The 21,957-nt window shown below is 44.9% G+C and overlaps 1 protein-coding gene across 2 annotated transcripts in view; it reads right to left on the bottom strand.

Moving 5' to 3' along the window:
• Nucleotides 1-21,957, bottom strand: part of TTBK1 (tau tubulin kinase 1) — a 114,605-nt gene that overhangs the window by 20,216 nt on the left and 72,432 nt on the right. For both annotated transcript variants that reach the window (XM_075147399.1, XM_075147400.1), the window contains one exon: nucleotides 18,789-19,347. In XM_075147399.1, the coding sequence (XP_075003500.1) occupies nucleotides 18,789-19,347 (559 nt within the window). The remainder of the gene's footprint in view (nucleotides 1-18,788; nucleotides 19,348-21,957) is intronic.

Here is a 21,957-nt window from a genome sequence, read left to right as displayed (position 1 = left end):
AGCTAAAGTTCTGAGAGTGGCGTGAATAAATCTCCACCGACAACCGTTAATAAAATGTGTCATTCATCTAACCAGCAGTTTACAATAAAAATAAATTAGGTCATTGATGCAGTATTATGTGGCTGTAATACGAATGTGACTGGATACCACGGAGACTCCACGTAGCCTAAGGAAGAGATGCTTGACCCACTGGACAAACATGGTGGGTATCTGTTACGAATCCCTCCAGAAGAGCAGTAGAAAATCTCCAAATATTTTCAAGAATAATCTTGTGCTGCTGCCAAGCACTTGAAAGTTCCACATATACACATCATGGAAGATTAATTGATGGAGATGTGAGAGGGAAGGACGTTAGAAAACAGGAAAAGGACTGAACACATCTTTCCGTGCTTTCTGATCTTCAGTCTCACAGTGCATCCTATTGTTGAGCTATTTTACAATACAGGACTAAACTAGCAATGGTTATATTTTCTTGCCTTAATTTATTTACATAGGATCACAGCACCAGATTCAAATAGTGCATTTTTACATAAGAGAGCAAGTGAAGTTCCTGGTGATTTGCAGTCAAATGCCTCAATGATATTTGTTATATTTGGTATATAGGTCCCACCCACTGTTCTGACAATTTCCAGATCATGAAATAATATTCTGCCTCCTGAAATTCTCTCTGTGCAATCAAACTCTCACATCTGGCTTCATTCTGACGTGTTCTGAAAAGGCTTTATTTGCTGCTGACTTCCTCCAGCGGTCCCACATGTCAAACAGCAGGGAAGTGACTCAGGAAAAATAAAGCACTTGGGGATCTTTTGGGTTAAGAGGCCATAGGAAGGTACGAGTACTGTGACTATTAGTATCCTTTCTGAACAAACTCTGGAAAGGCTAAATTGAGGTGTCTGCCCTGGCTTCCCATCTGACTGCAGAAGGCTTCTACTACAAAACAAGTTATCAAGTCTCAGAAGAGGCTGTACACTTTGGGGCAGTGTAGCCAGTGATAAAGGTGGTACCAAAGCCTGGCGATGCTACTGAAACAAAAGACAAATGAGGTAGTTAAACACTCCAAAGTGAACCCTTTGGAAGAAATGTTTGAAGCACGGAGCAGAGAAGTGGCCCAAACAACATTTATTTTGTTTCTCGTCTCAAAGTGCTCACAGCCTAGAGGAGTTAGAAAAGAAGGTGTATGTTAACTGGCTTTAGAGTCACCTTTGGGAAAGAAACACAGCCCAACTACTGAAAAGTCACTCAACCTCTCTGCCTTGTGAGCAGGCTAGGGACGCTGCTGAAGACACCTTTATTATGCTGATCAGTTTGAAACAATAGGCCTCTTTCCAGAAGTCCTACACGCAAAAAACATATCAAAAATTGATTTTTTTCACCTCAAAAAGGAAAAAAGATTGTTGACTGGTTCTTAAAGGCATGCTGCCTTCTCATATAACACCCAGGTTTGCCTGCCGCAGAAGCAGCTGGGGAGAGCTAGCTGCCAAATGGGATTGCAGAAGAAACACGGAGCTTGTTTAAAACAACAAGATACTTTGATGGCCTAATGCCAGTGGCACAGGCTACATAAGGGAAGAACTGTCGTTATATGTGCCAAAGTGAAGAACACCAATCCTCAAGGAAAAAATCCACCACTCTCTGATACCTCCAGATAAGACAGGCAACAAGAGGAAACACCAGTGAGTTAAAGTTTAAAATTAATGAACAAAGTGTCAGCTCTGTTGCACTTAAAATTGTCCTGTCCTGGTTGTTTGAAATACCCTATTTATTTCTATTTTTATTTGGAGAACCCCCAAACTCCCAGGCTGGAGAATGAGGACAGCCACTTTTGACAACCCAGAAAACATCCAGTTAGAAGAGCTTGTACCATTTGCAACCCGAGTTGAGACATTTTCTCCCTCACACAGACCAGGTACCAATTTAAATGGAACTTAGAAACAAGCTCACAACAATAGAAGTGGTGTTTAACCAGCTATTTACATGGTTTGCAATCACAGATGGTAGCTGTGTCTTAAGGGAAAGAGCATTGCTGGCTCTCTAAATTTAGCTGCTCATGTACCCATGATTTTGGGGACTTTGCTAAGTCCTAAGGATTTCAGGATTTGAAACTCATGAAACTGTCCTGAAAATGGAGGGTATCTTCCATTACCACCTTTGAAATCAAACTGTCTTTAAACAACATGATCACTCACACAGACTCCATGTAGAGCTGAGACTGCTCCAAGTGCCAAAATGTGCATTCTTCACTGTTTCCTCCAAGGAAATCAGAGGGAGGGAAGGCAAGAGGCTGATCAAAGTGCTACAGGGACTGTATGGTGCAACAGGAGATATGCAATGCTGAGGAAACTGGTGCAGGAGGCAAGCCTCGCATATTCTTGGGAACAGCAAAGGCAGGAGGTAGTGCAGGTACCCAGGGATGCAATAAGGATGCGAGGGATGAGATACCACGAATGGCAATGGAGGTAAACCATGGGGGCAGGTGAATGTGTGGAGTGGGGGACACGCCAGCAACCGGGGTGAAGTAAGAAGAGTTTTGTCATATGGGGAAGAGATGGGATAGGCAAAGGGGAACAAAGAGGCAACTAGATCTAAGAGAGCTTCTCAAGCAGTGAGGTGAAGATCAGGGGGTTCTGCCTCCTCATCACATTGTATGTGAAGCCTACCAACAGCTCGGGGCTATAGCTGACTGCAGTTGTTCTTGCATCCAGATTCAGATTTAAACATAAGCTATTTGGGTGGCAGCTGAGCAGCAATATTTCTGCTTATGGAGCGATAGATGAGATCCCAGAGGAGAACGCCAGCCAGTCCTGGAGTCAGCTGCCTTATCTCAATCCAGTCTGGAGGCTAACTGTCCAAGTACAGCTTCTGCCAACATCCTTCACAGCTCAGGTGGTGCCTGCTGTCTCCCAGCACTGGAAGGAAGAAGGTGTGCTAAAACTTTCACCCTCAGCTGAGTACCTAGTAACTGAAAGGCAGCTAGAGCAGCTTCCTATACACTCCTCAAAAGTCATGTGGACACAGGATTTGAGAGGTGGGCTGATCTGCCTCTGTCCTTGGGGACCCTTAAAGCATCACCACATGAACTACAGGAAAAGAGCTGAAGGAAAGGTCTTGGAGTGAACATCTGTCATGCGGAAAGGAAAGCATTAGTCCAGACTGGAAGTCTCTAGGAACCACAAAGACACTTAGCCCAACAAATACAACCTTTGAACCAGTTTGTCCCTTTCGGAGCAACAGTCTTGCAGCAGCCTTGACCACCACAATGTCCAGGTTCAGACCCACAACAAAGAGAAGGAGTGGAAGAGCAAGAGATACTTCTCATCATGAAGGGGTAGCATAGGGATGGGATTATATCACCCATATGGCTGCCTTACAGGGCATTTCTATCTTACATTCTGTCATCACTGTAACAAAACTGTGAAAGAGGTGATGCAACATAACTCTTCCACTTACCTGCCCCTCAACACTGGCAAAAAGTATGGGAATGGCGGACAAAGTCAGGTTCACCAGGGACTTTGTCAACATGGGTATATCAACAGGATACTCCTAATGCAGATGCACTAGCATCTGCAAAATTGCCCCTTTGTCAGTATAGCCTATTTGCAGCCAACTCCCTCTCACCAAAACCTTCTCCACTGAAAGCGAATGTGTGCTGGCATAACTGCATTTACCCAATTCATGCTAGCTTAACCCAAGCATTTACAGTAATGTTTTCACAGAAATCACATCTCATTAACTCCTTCCTGTGGGAAGGAGGCTGGGGAGAGAGTGATAAATTGCAAACATCTCCCATTCTGCACAGAAGGAAAGTGAAGGGAGCCAAGAGACCAAGATATAAAAAGATGGCTTTTGTATGTATATACAATTGATGTGCATTTGCACACTGAAGTAGAGCATGAGATCCTAGCAACAGCTTCCTGTCCTTCTGATGCTAATGATCTCTATATTGTAAAGGAGTGGCAAATGCTCATTTCAGTCCTCACTTTGGATTCTGAGGAGAACAAGTGCTATGTACAATGGGAAGTAAAAACAAGAACATCCCTTTCAGGATGCAAACCCTGTTCTTGGACCCTTCTGATGAACACGATTTGCCTAAGAGTCTGATGCTGAAAGGAAATTTTATTTCACTAGTGTTCATTTACATTGACTTACCCCAGCTGAAGAATTTAAGGAACCTTATCAAACATAAAAGGAAAAATAACTACGGCAACTAACTTTTCAGCCCATAGCCCCATGATCACTTTTTGTATCGACAGCCCTCCATCAGTTTTTTTCTCCCTGCTGACCCAGGCTTGCCAGTGCTGTCAGTTGTGCAAATGGACAGTGAACCAAAGCAGGAAAGGAACCAAAGCTGAAAACAACTTTCCTTCTCCCTGTGCAGGTCCATGCTGCCACATGAACACCGACACTGGCACAGGTGAAAGGGCTGAAAGGGCTGGATGGGATGGGGTGGGGGTAGGATGGTACCTCTTAGAGAACTGACACTTCTGTTCCCCTAACTTGACCACGAAAGCGCAGTCTTCTATGGGAAATGGCTGCTTGCCAATTCCTTTGAGCTTTCTAGTTGTTTTTTTTTAACAACTGATTTTGGACATATTTACATTTATAATTGCAGTCATTATAAATGAAACACAATAAATAAATGCAATATAAATGTAATCTACAGAGGTTTTTTAGAATTGCACTGTAACTAGTTTTAATATTAATTTATTACATTTCCATATATATAAAAAGAGAGCTATTTTCACATTTCTTTAATTTGCCAACTGTTCCTCAACAATATGTGGATTCCATAGTAATTATTACAGCATTAGATGAAGATGTTAAAAAAATTGACTGCAAATCGACTATTTTTAATATTCTTTGCATACTACCGTAACATCAGGATTCCAGCTATTAGCACCAATTAATTTGTTCAGAATTAAATTGTAAAAGTCATACTGATCATGAAATAAAACTTCCCATAAAACCCAGGCGACAGCAATATGTCCAATTATTCTGGTATAGAGCCCAAATTTGATGGTTTAACAAGATTGGTTTAGAAATCAATATCCCACCTTACAGAATCTGAACAGCGAAGAATTCAGTGTCTTTTTATAATGTATTTCAGCAGTTTACCACCCACCTATGTCTTTGGAATGAGCATCTTACTTCTAGTTTGACCTTTGTTACTTTATCTTCCAGCACCTAGACCCATATCTTTGCCTGGCAGATGAAAAACCCGTCTTGCTCTCTTCAGGCAGGAACTCCTAACAGCAATCATGTCACTTTTGTCTTTAATGACAGACTGCATTTCTTCAAGCTCATTCTACAAGGCAGGTTTTACAGAATCAAACAATTTTCGTATAGCAGCATAATAAGAACTTAAATGCAGCTAATTATTTCCCCTAACTCCCACCTCATTTTAGGTGACAGCACCTCCCAGGGCACAGTCTCTCCCACTCTGAGCAGGTGACCTATATTCTTCATACTCGAAACATGACCTTTTCCTGGCTGAACACAATAATTAGTTTGAATGCAAGCAACTTATCAAGTAATCCAGATCTTTGTCCAGAGCTGGCCTGCCAGTATTATTTTATCAAGCCACCCATCTTCCTGTCACTGCAAACTTTCTCCTCAGTGATTTCTTTTTTCTTCTTGACAGCCACTAAAGGCATGGAATAGTGCTGAGCTAAGGGCAGCAGATCAGGACTCCTAATGAGAAACATCCGCACTTGTAAGAGATACCAACATATAAACACATTTTGTTGGGTTAGTTGGTTTTCAATTTATTAATAATTTTACCTAGAAGAAAGTCTTACTGAAGTCTATATAAATCAACCATCTTTATCCATCAGACTTTCGAACTTAGATGAAGAACAGTATCAAGTTTACTTGGCAAAAACAGTTCTATATATAACCATGATGAGTAGCATTAGATAGATTACTGCCCTTTAAATTTTATGTATGGAGTTACTTATTGGCTAGTCATTGTTTTTGTCTGAAACAGGCAGGTTAGAGTTTATAAATACCCAGTTATCCTGTTTGTTCTCTTTTCTTACTGGCGAAACTAAAATTGTTTTTTAAAAAATAGAACAATAGAAATTTTCATCCCTAAAATTGACCTTGAAAAGTGAACATCAGTGTTTTGGAGACTATGAACTAAAAATTATTAAGAGCTACTGATTTCATATCTCCTTCTTTTACAAATTCCATTTGCTCTGGAATCTGCTGTTCTATTAAAGTCTCTAGTGAACATGGAAAAAATAACATCAGAGCAGAGTCTACTTAAGGAAATCACCCTTTTTATGTCACTTTGAGAAAAGCAAAGCCTTGCTCTTTCTCGTTTCTCTGTGCTTGACAACAGAAGAACTGCCAAAGAGGATTAGGCTACTGGTTATTTAAGTCCAAGTATTTCTGGCAATGCCCAGTGCCTTTTTTAAAAATAAAACTGATCAACAAATGGCAGATAAAAATTTTGCCTAGGCAGTAAAGTGTCCTGTTCACTCACGTTCTTGGGGCAAATCAAAAGAAATTGATGTCACTGATTCAGGAATGACTGTGGGAGGAGACTGGTTGTGCCTACCCTGAATCTTCTCAAGGAGAGTGTGTTGCCCCCTCCATCTCCATTCCTGCACCCACAGGGATGCTCTGTGGGGAGGCAGGAGGCAGCGCATGCCCAGCCTGCCTGAGCATGTCCTGCGGCATGCAGACCCACTGGGCCAGGTCCTATGAGCTTCAGAAAGCACCACACACCCCGTCTGGGGTTGCACTGTCTGGGGTTGGTTATAGAAGGGTGAATCTGACATTAAGGGAGCCTCAGGCAGGGCAGATATACCTACAGAAATCAGTATTTGGAAGGAAGCGTTCACTGTAACTCCACTGGAAACACCCTACCTATGCAGTAATACCTCCACGTCTCAACTTTCTTCCAACACCCATACTTATCCCACGCCATTTTCACAAATGCCTCAGCTTTCTATATGTTTTCTTGTCTGTATCCTGTGCTTATATACTTTCTGCAGAGTATTTTACTTTGGACTCGCACTTTCCTAAAGCCCTGAGCATCAGCAATGACCCCTTCTTCTTTAACCTTAACATCCATACTGCTTCTTCTCCCAGAAGACCTGACCAAAGGCTCATTTCAATAGAAGACAGTTACTACATTCACTTAGGTCTTCATACAGCCTGTTGTTTTTTATGGTGCAGCTATACTGAGAAGGGCAATATATCCCTGCAAACCCAGGAAATATGGATACTTATGACAATTTAAATTAACTTTGATCTCCCTTTTCCTCTGAGATTCAAGTCAGTTTTAGACAAGGGCTCCAGGGGCTCTGTATACCAAGTGCTGAGGCTGGTTTATTTCTCAAGTGAGATCTGTTACCACAGGCATTTCCAAGCAAGGCCAAGAAGCAGGGCTGCTCTGCCATTAAAAAGCTGCAGGTGCCTAAAATTTCTGGAATTTAGAAACAGCGTAATATACAGCTGGATCAGTAAGAAAATCCTTGCTATCCAACTCTTGACAGTCAGCGCCTCTGGGGGAAGGCAGGTAGATTTGGAGCAGCTTAGGAGTGGAGAGCAGACAAACAGGTCCACTGTCAGGTAACAGAGGCAAAGCCAGAGAGACAGAAATACGTGGTCACTGTATGGAAACCAAACCGCAACAAAAGCAAGGGGATTTCCAAAGCCAAAGCAACAAAGAGATACATGATCGTAACTCCACAAGAGGGACAAATCCTGAGGTCCTGCCTCAGGTGAGCTTCCAGTAGGAGTCTGCCTATATCTAGATGGAGTAAAACCGCCTACAGATTTGGCCCAGTGTAAGATACCAACAAAGATGCTTGAACCGATTTGCCCAGGGAAGTAACGCTTGCTGATACCTCCACGGTCTCTCCACTCCAGTCATAATTTGACAATGTGGCTTGAGTGCATGTGTTCAGCGAGGCAGCCCTGCACTTCCTACCCCAAGGCTGCAGGACGCGCAAGTGAGTCTCTGAGATGAGCCCTGGCATCCACCTCTTTCACACATCACACGTTCACCATCCGCGTTCTCATCTTCGGCCATGCTGCTGCCCCTCGCCCAGGGGGGCTGGGAGGTTTAGAAAGGCAGATGTTTTCAGTCTCTGTGAGGTCTGGTTGCAGGGGCTTTGGAAGTTACAGTACCTTAGGCCAGTGTTGTCTGGGATTCAATATTGCATTAAGTGGTGACACATTGTGGGCAGGTGGGATCTATTATTGCATTATGGAGGCTGCTGCTTCCCTGAACAGGCTATGTTTTGTGTGTGAAGCGGGCCCACACCTGCTGGAGCTGGGACCTGGAAATGCGGAGGACGGAAGGCATGAGTCTGTGGTTTCCTGCCGTGAGGGGCATGTGCCTGCGGTGGGGCATGCGCACGGGACTGCTCTCCGCTGAACGGCTGCGCTGTATGAAAGTGCCACCAACGTGAGGGTAGTGTTCTGTCTCCAGGGTTGAGGAGGAGAAAACGGAGGACGCCAGTCTTCTCAGGGGGCTGTACCTCGGGAGGGAGTGCTGAGAAGGCCTGTCCTCCTCCAACTGAAAAAGACCAAGAAGAGTGGAGGAAAAGGTGTCAGGCAAAGACTTGACTCGCCCCTGGTTTGTGATGCGCATGCTGCAGACATCTTCGCTGGCGGATGAAAAATGCTTTTGCTCTACGCGGGGCTTACTTACTGCTCTGTGTCTATAAAATCCCGGGGATCCTACGGGCACCATGGGAGCCTGCCATTACAGGGGGCCTGCCATGCTCTCCCCAGCCACACATGGACATGAGCGACACCAGCAGTGTCAGGCTCTGCTACGTCCGTCCCCTCCTCTGGCTCTTCAGGCCACACGCCTCACCTCTCTGTTCCTCTGGCATCACTCATCTTGACATGTCACTAGGCTATTCATACGTCTTGCATAAAGCTAACAGTCAAACTCTGAACACACTTGGAAACCATGTGTACGAGAAAAGGTGAAACACCTGGCGCTAAAATGATTACATGTGTTTAAAAGCGAGGAATTCTCAGGGGCTCTTTCAATGAGTCTTATTAACACTCGCTCCGGGGATTTGCAGAGACAACTTTGGGGGCTGTTAGTGGACTTTCCTTTTCTCACACTTACACTGCTGGCCTCCGGATATACTTTTATATTGAGTACCTGCAGGGGGAGTGTTAATGCTCCCAGTTTTGGTAAGTGGAGGACAGGCAGCCCCTGGAAAGGCAGGCAGAGTATAATTCTCCTTTCAGTGAGAAATTCAAAACACAGAGCCACGCGAGGACATGAGGAGAAGATGCACTCAGGTCCCTTTTCTGCTTCTGTGATCCTGGGATGGCCAGGAAAGGGAGGAAAGTATACTCACAGAGAACAGCTTGCGCCAGGATGAGATCGCAGTCCCTACCTTCCCTTTACGCACTGAATGGAAGAGAGAGGCATTACGGGAATGACTTCAGATTCTTCACCCTGAAAATACTAAGCCCTTCCTCCCCTTTCTACCTCTGCTATGAAACTAGCACTTTCACAGGGGTCAGCAACCTCAATTTCCAAAACCAGACCATTTTTCCTGGAATTACGTTTTTCCTTTCAAATCCATTCCCTTCCTTGTGCTGCATTTCTTTTCAGGAATCCTCTGCAGGTTTCAAAATGTAATTGGGAAATGTGAAAAGGCAATATTGTATTTTCTTAAGCCAACACTGCTCTCCTTACCTTACTAGACATGTTGCCCTTGCAACTGATATAAGAAAAAGAGCTGAACTTCATCCAGTCTCATCTCTTTCCTGTCACCTTCAATATCTTTCCAATGCTTTGAGGCAGGTACCTTATCTTCATAAGTGTCTGAGAACTACTCAGCTTGTGGTGAACATTAAATATGAAAAGCAATTATTCACAGTCCTAAATGCAGAATCATAGAATCATTAAGGTTGGAAAAGACCTCCAAGACCATCAAGTCCAACTGTCAACCCAACACCACCATGCCCACTAAACCATGTCCCTAAGCACCACATCTACACGTCTTTTAAATACCTCCAGGGATGGTGACTCAACCACTTCCCTGAGAAGCCTTTCCAAGGCTTGGCCACTCTTTCAGTAAAGAAATTTTTCCTAATATCCAATCTAAACCTCCCCTGGCACAACTTGAAGCCATTTCCTCTCGTCCTATCACTAGTTACTTGGGAGAAGAGACCAACACCCACCTCGCTACAACCTCCTTTCAGGTAGTTGTAGAGTGCGATAAGGTCTCCCCTAAGCCTCCTCTTCTCCAGACTAAACAACCCCAGTTCCCTCAGCTGCTCCTCATAAGACTTGTTCTCCAGACCCTTCACCAGCTTTGTTGCCCTTCTCTGGACACGCTCCAGCACCTCCATGTCCTTCTTGTAGTGAGGGGCCCAGAACTGAACACAGTATTCGAGATGCAGCCTCACCAGTGCCGTGTACAGGGGCACGATCACCTCCCTGCTCCTGCTGGCCACACTAGTTCTGATACAAGCCAGGATGCTGCTGGCGTTCTTGGCCACTTGGGCACACTGCCAGCTCATGTTCAGCCGGCTGTCAACCAGCACCCCCAGGTCCTTTTCCTCCGGGCAGCTTTCCAGCCACTCTTCCCCAAGCCTGTAGCGTTGCATGGCATTGTTGTGGCCCAAGTGCAGGACCCGGCACTTGGCCTTGTTGAACCTCATACAGTTGGCCTCAGCCCATCAATCCAGCCTGTCCAGGTCCCTCTGCAGAGCCTTCCTACCCTCCAGCAGATCAACACTCCTGCCGAACTTCATGTCGTCTGCAAACTTACTGAGGGAGCACTCGATCCCCTCGTCCAGATCATTGATAAAGATATTGAACAGGACCGGCCCTGGGGAACACCTTGTGACCGGCCACCAACTGGATTTAACTCCGTTCACCACAACTCTCTGGGCTCGGCCGTCCAGCCAGTTTTTTACCCAGCGAAGAGTGAACCTGTCTAGGCCGTGAGCCGCCAGCTTCTCTAGGAGAATGCTGTGGGAGACAGTATCAAAGGCTTTACTGAAGTCCAGGTAGACCACATCCACAGCCTTTCCCTCATCCAAGAGGCGGGTCACCTGGTCATAGAAGGAGATCAGGTTGGTCAAGCAGGAACCCGTGCTGGCTGGGCCTGATCCCCTGGTTGTCCCGCATGTGGCTTGTGAGCGCCTTCAAGATGAACCGCTCCATAATCTTCCTGGGTACCGAGGTCAGGCTGACCGGCCTGTAGTTCCCCGGACCCTCTTTCCAGCCCTTCTTGTAGATGGGCATCACACTGGCAAGCCTCCAGTTGTCTGGACCTCCCCTGTTAACCAGGCCTGCTGATAAATGATGGAGAGTGGCTCGGCAAGCTCCTCCGCCAGCTCCCTCAGTACCCTCGGGTGGATCCCATCCGGCCCCATAGACTTGTGAGTGTCCAGGTGGCGTAGCAGGTCATTAACTGCTTCCTCTTGGATTATGGGGGGTTTATCCTGCTCTCTTTCCCTGTCTTCCAGCTCAAGGGGCTGAGTACCCTGAGGATAACTGGTCTGACTATTAAAGACTGAGGCAAAGAAGGCATTAAGTACCTCAGCCTTTTCCTTGTCCTCGGTAGCAATGTTGCCCCCTGCATCCAATAAAGGGCTCTCTTTTTGTTGTTAATATATTTGTAAAAACATTTTTTGTTGTCTCTCATGACAGTGGCCAGGTTGAGTTCTAGCTGGGCTTTTGCCTTTCTAATTTTCTCTCTGCATGACCTAACGAGATCCCTGTACTCTTCTTGAGTTGCCTGCCCCTTCTTCCACAAGTGGTAAACTCTCCTTTTTTTCCCGAGTCCCAGCAAAAGCTCCCTGTTCAGCCAGGCCGGTCGTCTTCCCCGCCAGTTCTTCTTATGGCACATGGAGACAGCCTGCTCCTGCACCTTTAAGACTTCCTTCTTCAGGAATGTCCAGCCTTCCTGGACCCCTTTGCCATTCAGGACTGAATCCCAAGCGACTCTCTCAAGCAGTGTCCTGAACAGGTATGTACTGCATGTCACCGCATAGATCAGACTCTCAGATAACAATGTAATGCTGTCATACAGAGTATTTGAGAGAGACAAAGAAATTCTAGACAGCAGCTCTAATTTCTCATAAAGACAACTGTCTCTTCTTTGTGTAGATGGTGTAGAAATTCAGTCCTGAGTGTCCTGTTTGTATAGGCTGCTCAACTAAGTATACTGGAATTCCTATTATTACTTTTTGCTCTACCTTTGGACTCAGTATATTGTATGATTTCCAATGTACATATCATCCCAACATGGTAAAGACTTCTCAGATCAAAAAGGATCACTCCAACTACCCAGATGGACCTCCTTCACAGCACAGGACCAAGGACCTCACCCAGGCTAAGAAGGGGCAAACTGCAACACCCCACCAGCAAACGCACTTAGGTATTGCTGCCTCCTAGCTGAAGCTGAGGTAACAAACATGCCGCTTTTCTTCATTGATGCTCTAATGCGTAAATTACACAGTCAAAGGTGTTGCCCCCTTTTATCCCTTTGCCCTTGGCAGCAATCAGGCTGGACCACCTTCCATCAGGCCTATTCTGCTCTGTTTGGACAGAAGCAGTATGACACCTCTCATGTGAAGTCCCAGAAAAATCTGATGTTGATAGAGCTCAATATATTTTAAAGATATGAAATGTAATTAGGGATTTCTACTGAGCTTAAGGTATGGATTGTTATGATCTGTATATATATAATGAGCATACATGAGCATTACTTCTTTTATAGTATCACCCTTCTGCTGATCCTTTATTCCTAACATATGGATGGACAGGGACCCTGAATCTAAAGAGCATAAGGGACAGAGGTCAACTCTACATACATCCTTCTGTGTCAGCTGGCAAGCTCTTCTCATGTGGAGGGAAGCCGGAGGAGCTGAATGTCAAAGAAGTGCACCATCTACAACAGGCACCAAGCGCAGCTCAACGGGAATTACACTGAGTGAGGGGCAATGAGAGTCTGCCCCTCTTCTACAAATGTCCATTTCTCACCACTGAGAAATGGTCCCTCAGGTCCCCTCACTCAGCCCACAGGGCCACGCTGTAGAAGGAAAAGGAAACCAAGACACATAGCACCTTTTCATATCTCATTTTTCCTGCTGCCTTCTTCCCCCAGGGTTATAAATCTGAGAGCCTGCTATGTTTTTCTCGATTATTTCAGCCCAGCTTTTCTTCCTTCTGCCTCAGAGCCAATAAAACTGTATCTTCTGTCCTCTCCCCCTGCTATCTATAGGCACTCTGGGAGTGAGTGACAAGGATTTCCCTCATCGCTGCTCCAGGCTTTGGGGCCACAGAGGCCACTGGGCCCAAAATATAACGCAGAGAAAGCCCTGTTCAGCTTTTAGTTCTCAGTGCAAATCAGAGTTCCTCCAGGTAACAGACCGGGGGCAACTCAGGGCTCTACACCACATGAACCAGAGAGGCAGCACAGATCACCCAAAATGCTAAAGCCCTGTCCTTGTTGTGAGGGAGCCCCCTCCTGTGTCTCTGTGTCCCTTTCCAAGGAATAATCATCACCAGCTCAAACCAATGGAGGAAGAGAACAGCATACTGGCATCGCTGAAATGGTCGTCCCCTGAGCAGCTGTGCTGCTCCCAATGGTATCAGGCAACATCACAACTATAGCATCTCTCAGATGCAGCAATGATGAAGTTCAGGAGCATGGGGGCACCCGTGGGCTCAGCACCAGAACAGAGAATATTTTCTTGGCTCAGTGAGGGTCTCAGCACAGTTTTTTACAGAAGAAAACCAGTGATTATAGGTAAAGTTGGACTCCCAGGTGAAGCTGGCCCAGGCAGCCTGTGCAATGTGCTTCTGACTGCCTCCTGTCTTACCCATGGTATTACCAACACAGGTCCTCATGCTCAGCATCCTTGCATGATCTCTCAGCAAAGATGCCAATGGTGGGGTATGGCTGGGAAGGGCTCATAAGCTCCATAACTGCTGCCCTCTCAGGGTCAAGACATGGACAACTTTAAAGAAGTCCATTTGTGGCATTCTCCTGGCTGTGGAAGGCTGGCTGTGGGAGAAAAGAGGCCTAATACAGCACCAAGGGAGATTTTCTTAAGAGTGATTCTAACTACACATCTAAGTTGGTGAGGAAATACACCAGTGCCTCTTCACATTGGGACCTTTTCTAAAAGATGAACTCTTGGCTCTGGGAGATGGGACTGTAAGACACAGTACAAGCAAAATGCTCTCTGAACTCTGCAGAATATATCCAAGAATAGATAAGAAAGAGTTAGTATGATCTCTCACTATTGCTTCACTTTTCTCGTGTTTTTTAGATGCGGCATCATTTGGACAGGCACGTTTTAGGCAGGCAAGTCTCAATGCCAATTGCACTAGCAGCAAGAGAGATTCAGAGTCAAGAAATACCTATGAGCACAGACCTACAGTCAGAAGTAATTGCTAAAACTCACAAATGTATGAACATTTGTATTTCTTTCCAATGCAGAAGGCAGCAGTAAGATGCCATCTCTGTCAAGTGTCAGTGAATTTACCCAGCATATTTAAGAACTTGACAGATTTTAAAATTATATAGCTAGGTGTAGATATAAATGATTTCCAACAATAATACCAATCCTATGTCAGGATTAATATGCAAACAAAAGTGCAGGTTCAATCTTTTTTTCCACTCATTTTTAGCTATTTCTATAGCTATACCTGCACATTAGTGCATAAAAATAAGCAGAGATTTATTTGTACATTCCTGAAATGCATATATTAAAGTAAACCCTAAGAGCTCTGTTAAACAGCTCAGTGCTGCACTGCGTGGTGCACAGACAGAAGGGCTTGAACAGGACATAGTTTCATGACAGACCTGTTCTCCCTCTATACCTGGGCTTCCTATGAGGTCTACGTTCCACTGCAGCTGTCTTCTTGTCAGCTGAAACTGGGAGATACCTAATATGTGAGAATATTTGGGTCAGAAATTCCCCCAGGCTATTCAGAACCTCCTCTGTACTTGACTTTCCCCACGGTAGCATCTGTTCATACTGTGCTCCCTCTTATACCCACACAGTTTCACAAGGACACCACCATCACTCACACTTGCACTACAGTATCTTTCTTCCAACAGATTCATACATTTGAACAGACATCTGAGCTCTAAATGAGGATAACTCGGGGAACCACAGGCTGGTCAGTCTGGAAAGGGCATGGAGCAAATCCCCCTGGAAGCCATTTCCAAACATATGAAGAAGAAGATGACTGACAGCAGTCAGCCTGGATATATGAAGGAGAAATCATGCCTGATGAACCTGATAGCTTTCTGTGATGAGATGACTAGGTGGGAGGTTGTTTACCTCGACTTTAGTAAGGTTTCTGACACTGTCTCCCATAACATCCTTACAGACAAAATGATGAAATATGGGCTAGATAAGTAGACAGTGAGTTGGACTGAAAACTGAGCTGCTTGGTTGAGCTGCTGGGCTCCAAACATTGTGCTTAGGGAAATAAAGTCCAGCTGGAGGCCAGTCATTAGTGGTGTGGCCAGGGGATGATACTGGGGCCGCTACTGTTTAACAACTTCATTAATGACCTGGATGATGGGACAGAGTGTACCCTCAGCACGTTCACAGATGACACAAAGCTGGGAGGAGTGGCTGACACACCAGAAGGTTGTGCTGATATTCAGAGGTGCCTGGATAGGCTGGTGAAATGGGCAAAAAGGAATTTCATAAAATTCAAGAAAGGGAAGTGCAAAGTCCTGCACCTGGGGAGGAACAGTACATGCTGGGAGCCAACTGTCTGGAAAGCAGTTTGACAGAGAAGTACCTGGAGGTCCTGGTGGAAGCTAAGCTGGACACAAGCCAGCAACGTGCCTTTGTGGCAAAAAGGGCCAACAGCCCCCTGGGCTGCATTAGGAGGAGTGTTGCCAGCAGGTTGAGGGAGGTAGTCCTTCCCCTCTACTCAGCACTGGTGAGGTCACACCTGGAGTGCTGTGTTCCCGTTCTGGGCTGCCCAGTACAAAAAAGACATGGACATACTGGAGATAGTCCAGCGAACGGTCACAAAGATGATGAAGGGACTGGAGCACCTCTCATTTGAGGAAAGGCTGAGAGAGCTGGGACTGTTTAGTCTGGAGAAGAGAAGGCTCAGCGGGGTTCTTATCAACATTTATAAATAACTGATGGGAAAAAGAAGATGGATCCAGTCTCTTCTTAGTGGTGCCCAGTGAAAGGACAAGAAGAAATGGGCAGAAATTGAAATACAGGGAATTCCATTTAAACATAAGAAGAAGTTTTTTTACCATAAGGGTGATTGAACACTTGAACAGGTTGCCCAGAGTGGTTGTGGAGTCTCCTTCCTTGGAGATATTCTGATTGGACACCATCCTGAGCAACCTGCTCTAGTCGATCCATCTTGGAGCAGAGGGTGGGACTAGATGATCTCCAGAGGTCCCTTCCAACCTCAACCATGCTGTGATAATCTATGATAATCCAGAGGTCACTGTCTTTTTGCCAGTAACAAGTAATGGCTTATATAATGGAGCCTGATAATGGAGGAACAGAAGAAAGCGTTAGAGCAGGGATTACCCAATTGCTCTCAGTTAGTACTCTACTGACACCAGTGGATGATCACCAGTTTTCAGCAGACCAGAATGAGGACCCAAATCAGTACAACAAGCCTATGCCCTTAGTCATGGTAGTTCTGCATTTAGTGACATTTTTACCTATCTTAAAGGCTCAGTTCATATTCAAAGATAAGGAAGATTTACTAACACACACACACTATCTAATCAGTTTCAATCAAACCCAAAGGAAGCCCAAGCCTGAGCTACAGGAAACATCTGTCATTGCTAGTGAGGCCTTCAGTATTTTAATTAGTTAAGCCCTTGGTCAACTTCTTATTAGCGTCCCAACCAACTGTCCCTCCATCTCTGCTGTACCTAAGGAGAACAGGCTTCTGCTTTCCTTTAGGCACCAAGTCATTTTTCCTTTGAGAATTAGCAGTTGGTTTTGTGACAGCAAATGGAAAATTATGAATGTCACTGCAAAGCTGTGAATACAGAGGCAACTGAAAGATCCAGACATCAAAGGAAGCACAACTAAATCCCAGCCAGCCAAAGAAGTCCAGTGTTGGTCTGTATGAACAAAGGTAGGCCCAGGAGTAACTAGAGTGTATTTCAGAACATAGGAGCAAAAAAATGCGCAGTCTGATGGAGAACCAAGGCTGTCTAATATATTAGCAGTGATCATCCACAACCCCATTAATTTAACTTTTTTGCCTGCTTTTTAAGTATCACTGTGCAGTGATGAGCAGCCTTCATACTGCATCATACCCAACTCCCCCAGTCATTTCACATAGCAGTATTACGTGCTATGGCCAAGAAGGCATCTCCAGCCTTCTTCAGCTACGCTGAATATGTCAGTGAAGCGTCCCTGCTGGTTCTTTCAGCTGGTTCTTACCAGCTGACTCTTGCCATGTTCATCGCATCTTGCACGTCTTGCACATCTTGCACTGACCAGCCTACTAAGTGTATAGACAGAGCAAATTCAGACACAGACCCTTCCAACTCTGCCCATTTTGCCTATGCAATTTCTAGATATCTGGGGCATTCAACATACTGGCTTTATACAACAACACCTCTACCTAGGAACCTTGCAACTAGATGCAGTCTCCGTGAGAAGCATGTACTGCTACTATTCCGTGCTTAGCAGGACAGTCCCACTAGTGCCTGCTGTCAGAATTTCTATTCTTCCTGTAAATGCTGCAGCCTCATACACCTTAGCAAGGAACACCTTGCCTGGCAGGCAAGGATTTGGTTTGATTCTTTTTATATAGTTTCTTGTATCATTCATGTTTTGCTGCCAAAATGAACAGTCCTTTTTTTCTTGTACCTCTCCGGGATCCAGAGAAGAATCTGGGCAAGGCCTGAACGGAAGGATGTTCTTTTAACATGCGCCAGTCCAGTGAACACTCCCTTAGAGAATAAGCTCAAGAGGGAATGGGAGATGGAGTTACCATCTTCCAGAGGGGAACAAGCAGACTGCACGAACGCCTGCCGTAGGAGGCTATCACTGTGTACATGACCCGAGACTCGCCTGCTCTTTGCTGCTTTTATGGATCCCATGTGCATGAAGGATCTTCATTAACATACAAATACAAAAAGCCCTCAGGAGAACAATTTTAATGTCTCTTGCAGTGAACACTCTGGGACAGCCTTCTTCTGAATGTCTGAGAAATGAAGATTAGATATCAGGAGGAACTCTGAGCCTAACAATATATCATGTTTTGCCAGGAAATCTAATAAATTACCTCCCACTAAAAACTGAACTTCTTTGTATCTTCAGAGGACCACAAAAAAAAGCAAAACCGAAAGAAAAAAAGCCCTCTACAACTATCTGGAAAAAACACAGTAGGTAAAGAACATTTCTGTGAGTAAATAACAACAGTGCCAGTCATGGAAGTAAGGTTGACGGGATGTTGTGTGCTGGTTACTCTGAGCTTTTTATTAGGTATTTAGAAGAAAGTTTAATTTCAGGGAGTTATTTTATGATTTGCATTGCTGCAGGCCTGCCCAGTGCTGATGTGTGATTAGATTAGAGGGCATTCTCTTGCCATACACTGCCGTTGCTGCTGAGAAACTATGTGGAGAAGATTTGCTAGCGACACCTCCATACAACTAAGTGGTTATTAACAAAACACCGTTGAAGACCAATAAGAGAACTGATTAAAGATACCCACAACCACAACAGCATCCATGCTTGGAATCACAGACTTCTCCAGCACAGCTGAGGTCTCCTAAGATGATGCTGTGCTAGGCAACAAGATACAAACCCAGGGATCTTACCTGCCTCTGAGGACCAGTAGGTTCAGATTCTCGTCTCCTTTGTCGGATAGCTGGTGCTGAATGTAGGGGGGAGTGGGCTGGACTTCCTGTCTGCTGTTCATGTTTACTGTCAGATACTGTTTGAGAAGGTCCTTCATGTCTGTGGGAACTGTCCTCCTCAGTCACAGGCTGCATACCCCGACTTCGCCCATCATGCGTCTTCGGCCTGACTGCAGCATCTGCCCCCAAGCGCCTTCTCTCCTCACCCTCTTCAATAGGTCTTAGTTCCTCAGGCTCCTCATCCGTGGTTCCAGAGGTGCTTGGCTCAGCACCTGGGTGAAAGTCCTTCAGCTCTGTCTCCTTATCAATGATAACCCACTCCTTGCTATCGAAGTCCTCCTCCTCTGCGAGTGGCACTGAGCGGAAGGCATTGCTGAGGGCTTCATGTTCCACCGAAGCAGACACATCCATCCTACCACTTGCCTGCCGGTCAGCCTGGCCAGTATCAATGGACAGCATCTGGGCTGGTTGGGAGGAGCATACAAGCCGTGATGGAGAGCCAGGTAAATCCATTCGAGATCTAAAGACAGAACATGAAGCCATTAAAAATACATCAGGTTTGTGGTTAAAGTTAAAGTTATGATCCCTTCTAGGGATCGTAAGAGTTGAGAGAAAACCTGTATAGTCCTTCTCACTCATTTCTTGGTACGCTTCAGAAAGGCAGGCTTAAGCAAAAATATTTCTTTAGAACCTGCAATGGCATAAAGATGTTCCCACTAAAGTGCTTCAGTATGACAGCCGATTCAGCATCTCTCTTCCTTGTAGATGACAGGATGATAACCAGTTTCCCCCAACAACACCAATATACTCTTTCCCCTTTGGTAAGTTCTACTGGTTTGTGAAAAAAAAAAAAACACCAAACCACCAAACCCCAACACTCCTAAATCTACTGTCTGACTTAACAGTGTCTCTGCTGGGCTCCTATAACCTCTTCAGATGCACTGTGCTGTCTCTGTGGTGGCCACTGAGGCCTTTAAGGTGGCCACATGAGTTCTTCAAAGACAGCAAGAATCTTTGACCCCATTGTGCACAGACGACCCCAAAATACTTTGGAGGAGCAGGAAGGAAATATGGCAAGCATCCTTTTACAAAGAGTAGTATAATGTTCAGTGGCTCACAGTCTAAATAGCAGCAGCTTCTATAGCCATGCAGAAATACCTTTCAAAGAGGCCCTGGAAGCTCCCTATGCCCCAATGGCCCTGGCAGCATCTCAGCTGGAAAAGCCAGTGGCACTTCTGTCTTTCTGCTCCACAGTGTTATGATCCATGCTTCTCATTTGGCCAGCACCTGCTGCTTGCTTTGCTTCTGTGTCTACCACAGAGGCTAGCAGCTTGCTGCACAAAGCCAGAGTGTCTGCTGCCCAGAAGAAGACAGCTGCATGTGTTTTACAAAAGGATTTCAACAAGGACCATACAGGAGCCTTGCAGACTCTTCTGGGAAAGGCCTTCCATGTGTGAAAAAGCATGAGGGGAAACAGACAAGTGACTGACCACTGGGGGAGGGTTCCCCTGCAAAACTGGGTATCTTTAAAACAGTGGAAGGTCAGAGCTGACATGGGAAGAATTACAAGCAAAAATGAAAAAATTCTGATGAAGAAAGGGGAATTACAGAAGCAGGTGAACTAAAGGTTGATGTAGAGAAAGTTGTGAGCAAAAACAAAGATCTCAGCAAAAGCCATCTGATGGATCTGAAAGAAGCAAGGCTGTATTTGTTAAAGTCTTAAAAATATATTATTGTGAATAGGGAACACTAAGTATGCAAAGTAAGAATGAAAAATGTGTGAAGATCTGGATTTTAAAGAGCTGTTGCTAGGAGAAAAAAAGGAAACTCTGGATTTAGCCAGTATCTCCATCCATTCCCCAGCAGAGGAGAGACTCCTGGAGTGGGAGAATTTACTCCAGAAAGCCAGAAGAATTTCTCAGTGCTGGAAGTCAGGTCTGTGTTGTGAAAAGACGAAAACAGAATTTGTGGCAGAGTGGGATTGTATTTGCACCATACTTGGTGCCGGCTACTTGGAAGATGAAAAAAGATCTTGATTTTAAAAACAGGAGCTGAGGGAAGAAGGGAGGAGAAAGGGATCTGTTTTGGATAATACACATTTTCTATATTAAGTTAGCATGATGCTGAGTAGACAAGGAAGAGTGGGAGAAACAAATGAAGGAGTTAAAAGCATTCAGTGAATATACAGGACTAGTGTTGCTGACTGTTATAAGTGGCCTTTTTCCCTTCCTATTTTAAAAAGTCTTTTTTCTGAGTAAGAAACATAAGAGGTAGCAAGACCCAAGATTTGTTATTCAAACCCTAAATTATTAATAGCAACACAAACAATCTTTCATGAATTACAGAGAAGCATTACAGCTTCCCCCAGCCACAGAATAAAACAGTACCTAACAAACTGAGGGTAGTCCTAGGGGCTCATCCTCCCTCTAGTTCTTTTTGATCCTCCATTTCCAGCTACTGGCTCCTTGTGACTGTTCCTCTTGGCTGAAGTCTGTCAGATTTTCTCTGAGAAGAAGGCCTGTCTCTTCCCTACCTCTTTTAGAGGGGCCATTTCACCAGTACATCCTGCAACCACAGTCCATGCCCTGACTTTCAATGGGAAGAGGAAGACAGAGTAACAAAGGATGTGAAGGGGGTTACCAGCACCAAGGGCTTATGTCTTGTAACACGTGTTCTCCAGCACACAATACTTTAAAAAGCTTCTTTTAATTATTTTTATTATTCTTGGTTTTTTGTTTATTTCTTTGCTGTGGATCTGAGAGAAGGTATTCCTATTACCCTCAAAATCAGAGTGTAATGTGTACTTTCCACATGCAAACAAGTGCAATGCTATATGCTGAAAAATGAATGCTATTATTACTATTAATGAAAAATAATGAAATAATGAAACCCACCACATCAGGATCTGTCAGCTAGCTCCCAGAATACATGCATCCCGCTATGAATCCTAACAAGACCCATTCTTCCCTCCCACCTCGGGCCAGCCAAAAGCTTTGTGACTGTTTACATTATCTCTGATCTAATGCTTTGCCTTCCCTCTGACAAATGTCCCTCCTTCCATCTGTGGAGTTCTTCCCATCCAGGGACAGGATGAGAGTCATTCCGAATAACTCTCCTTATTAACAGACAT

The sequence above is a fragment of the Calonectris borealis genome, chromosome 3 (assembly GCF_964195595.1).
Source record: "Calonectris borealis chromosome 3, bCalBor7.hap1.2, whole genome shotgun sequence".
Classification (NCBI taxonomy): domain Eukaryota; kingdom Metazoa; phylum Chordata; class Aves; order Procellariiformes; family Procellariidae; genus Calonectris; species Calonectris borealis.
Note: the sequence above shows the minus strand (reverse complement) of the source record. Positions and strands in the feature narration are given on the sequence as shown.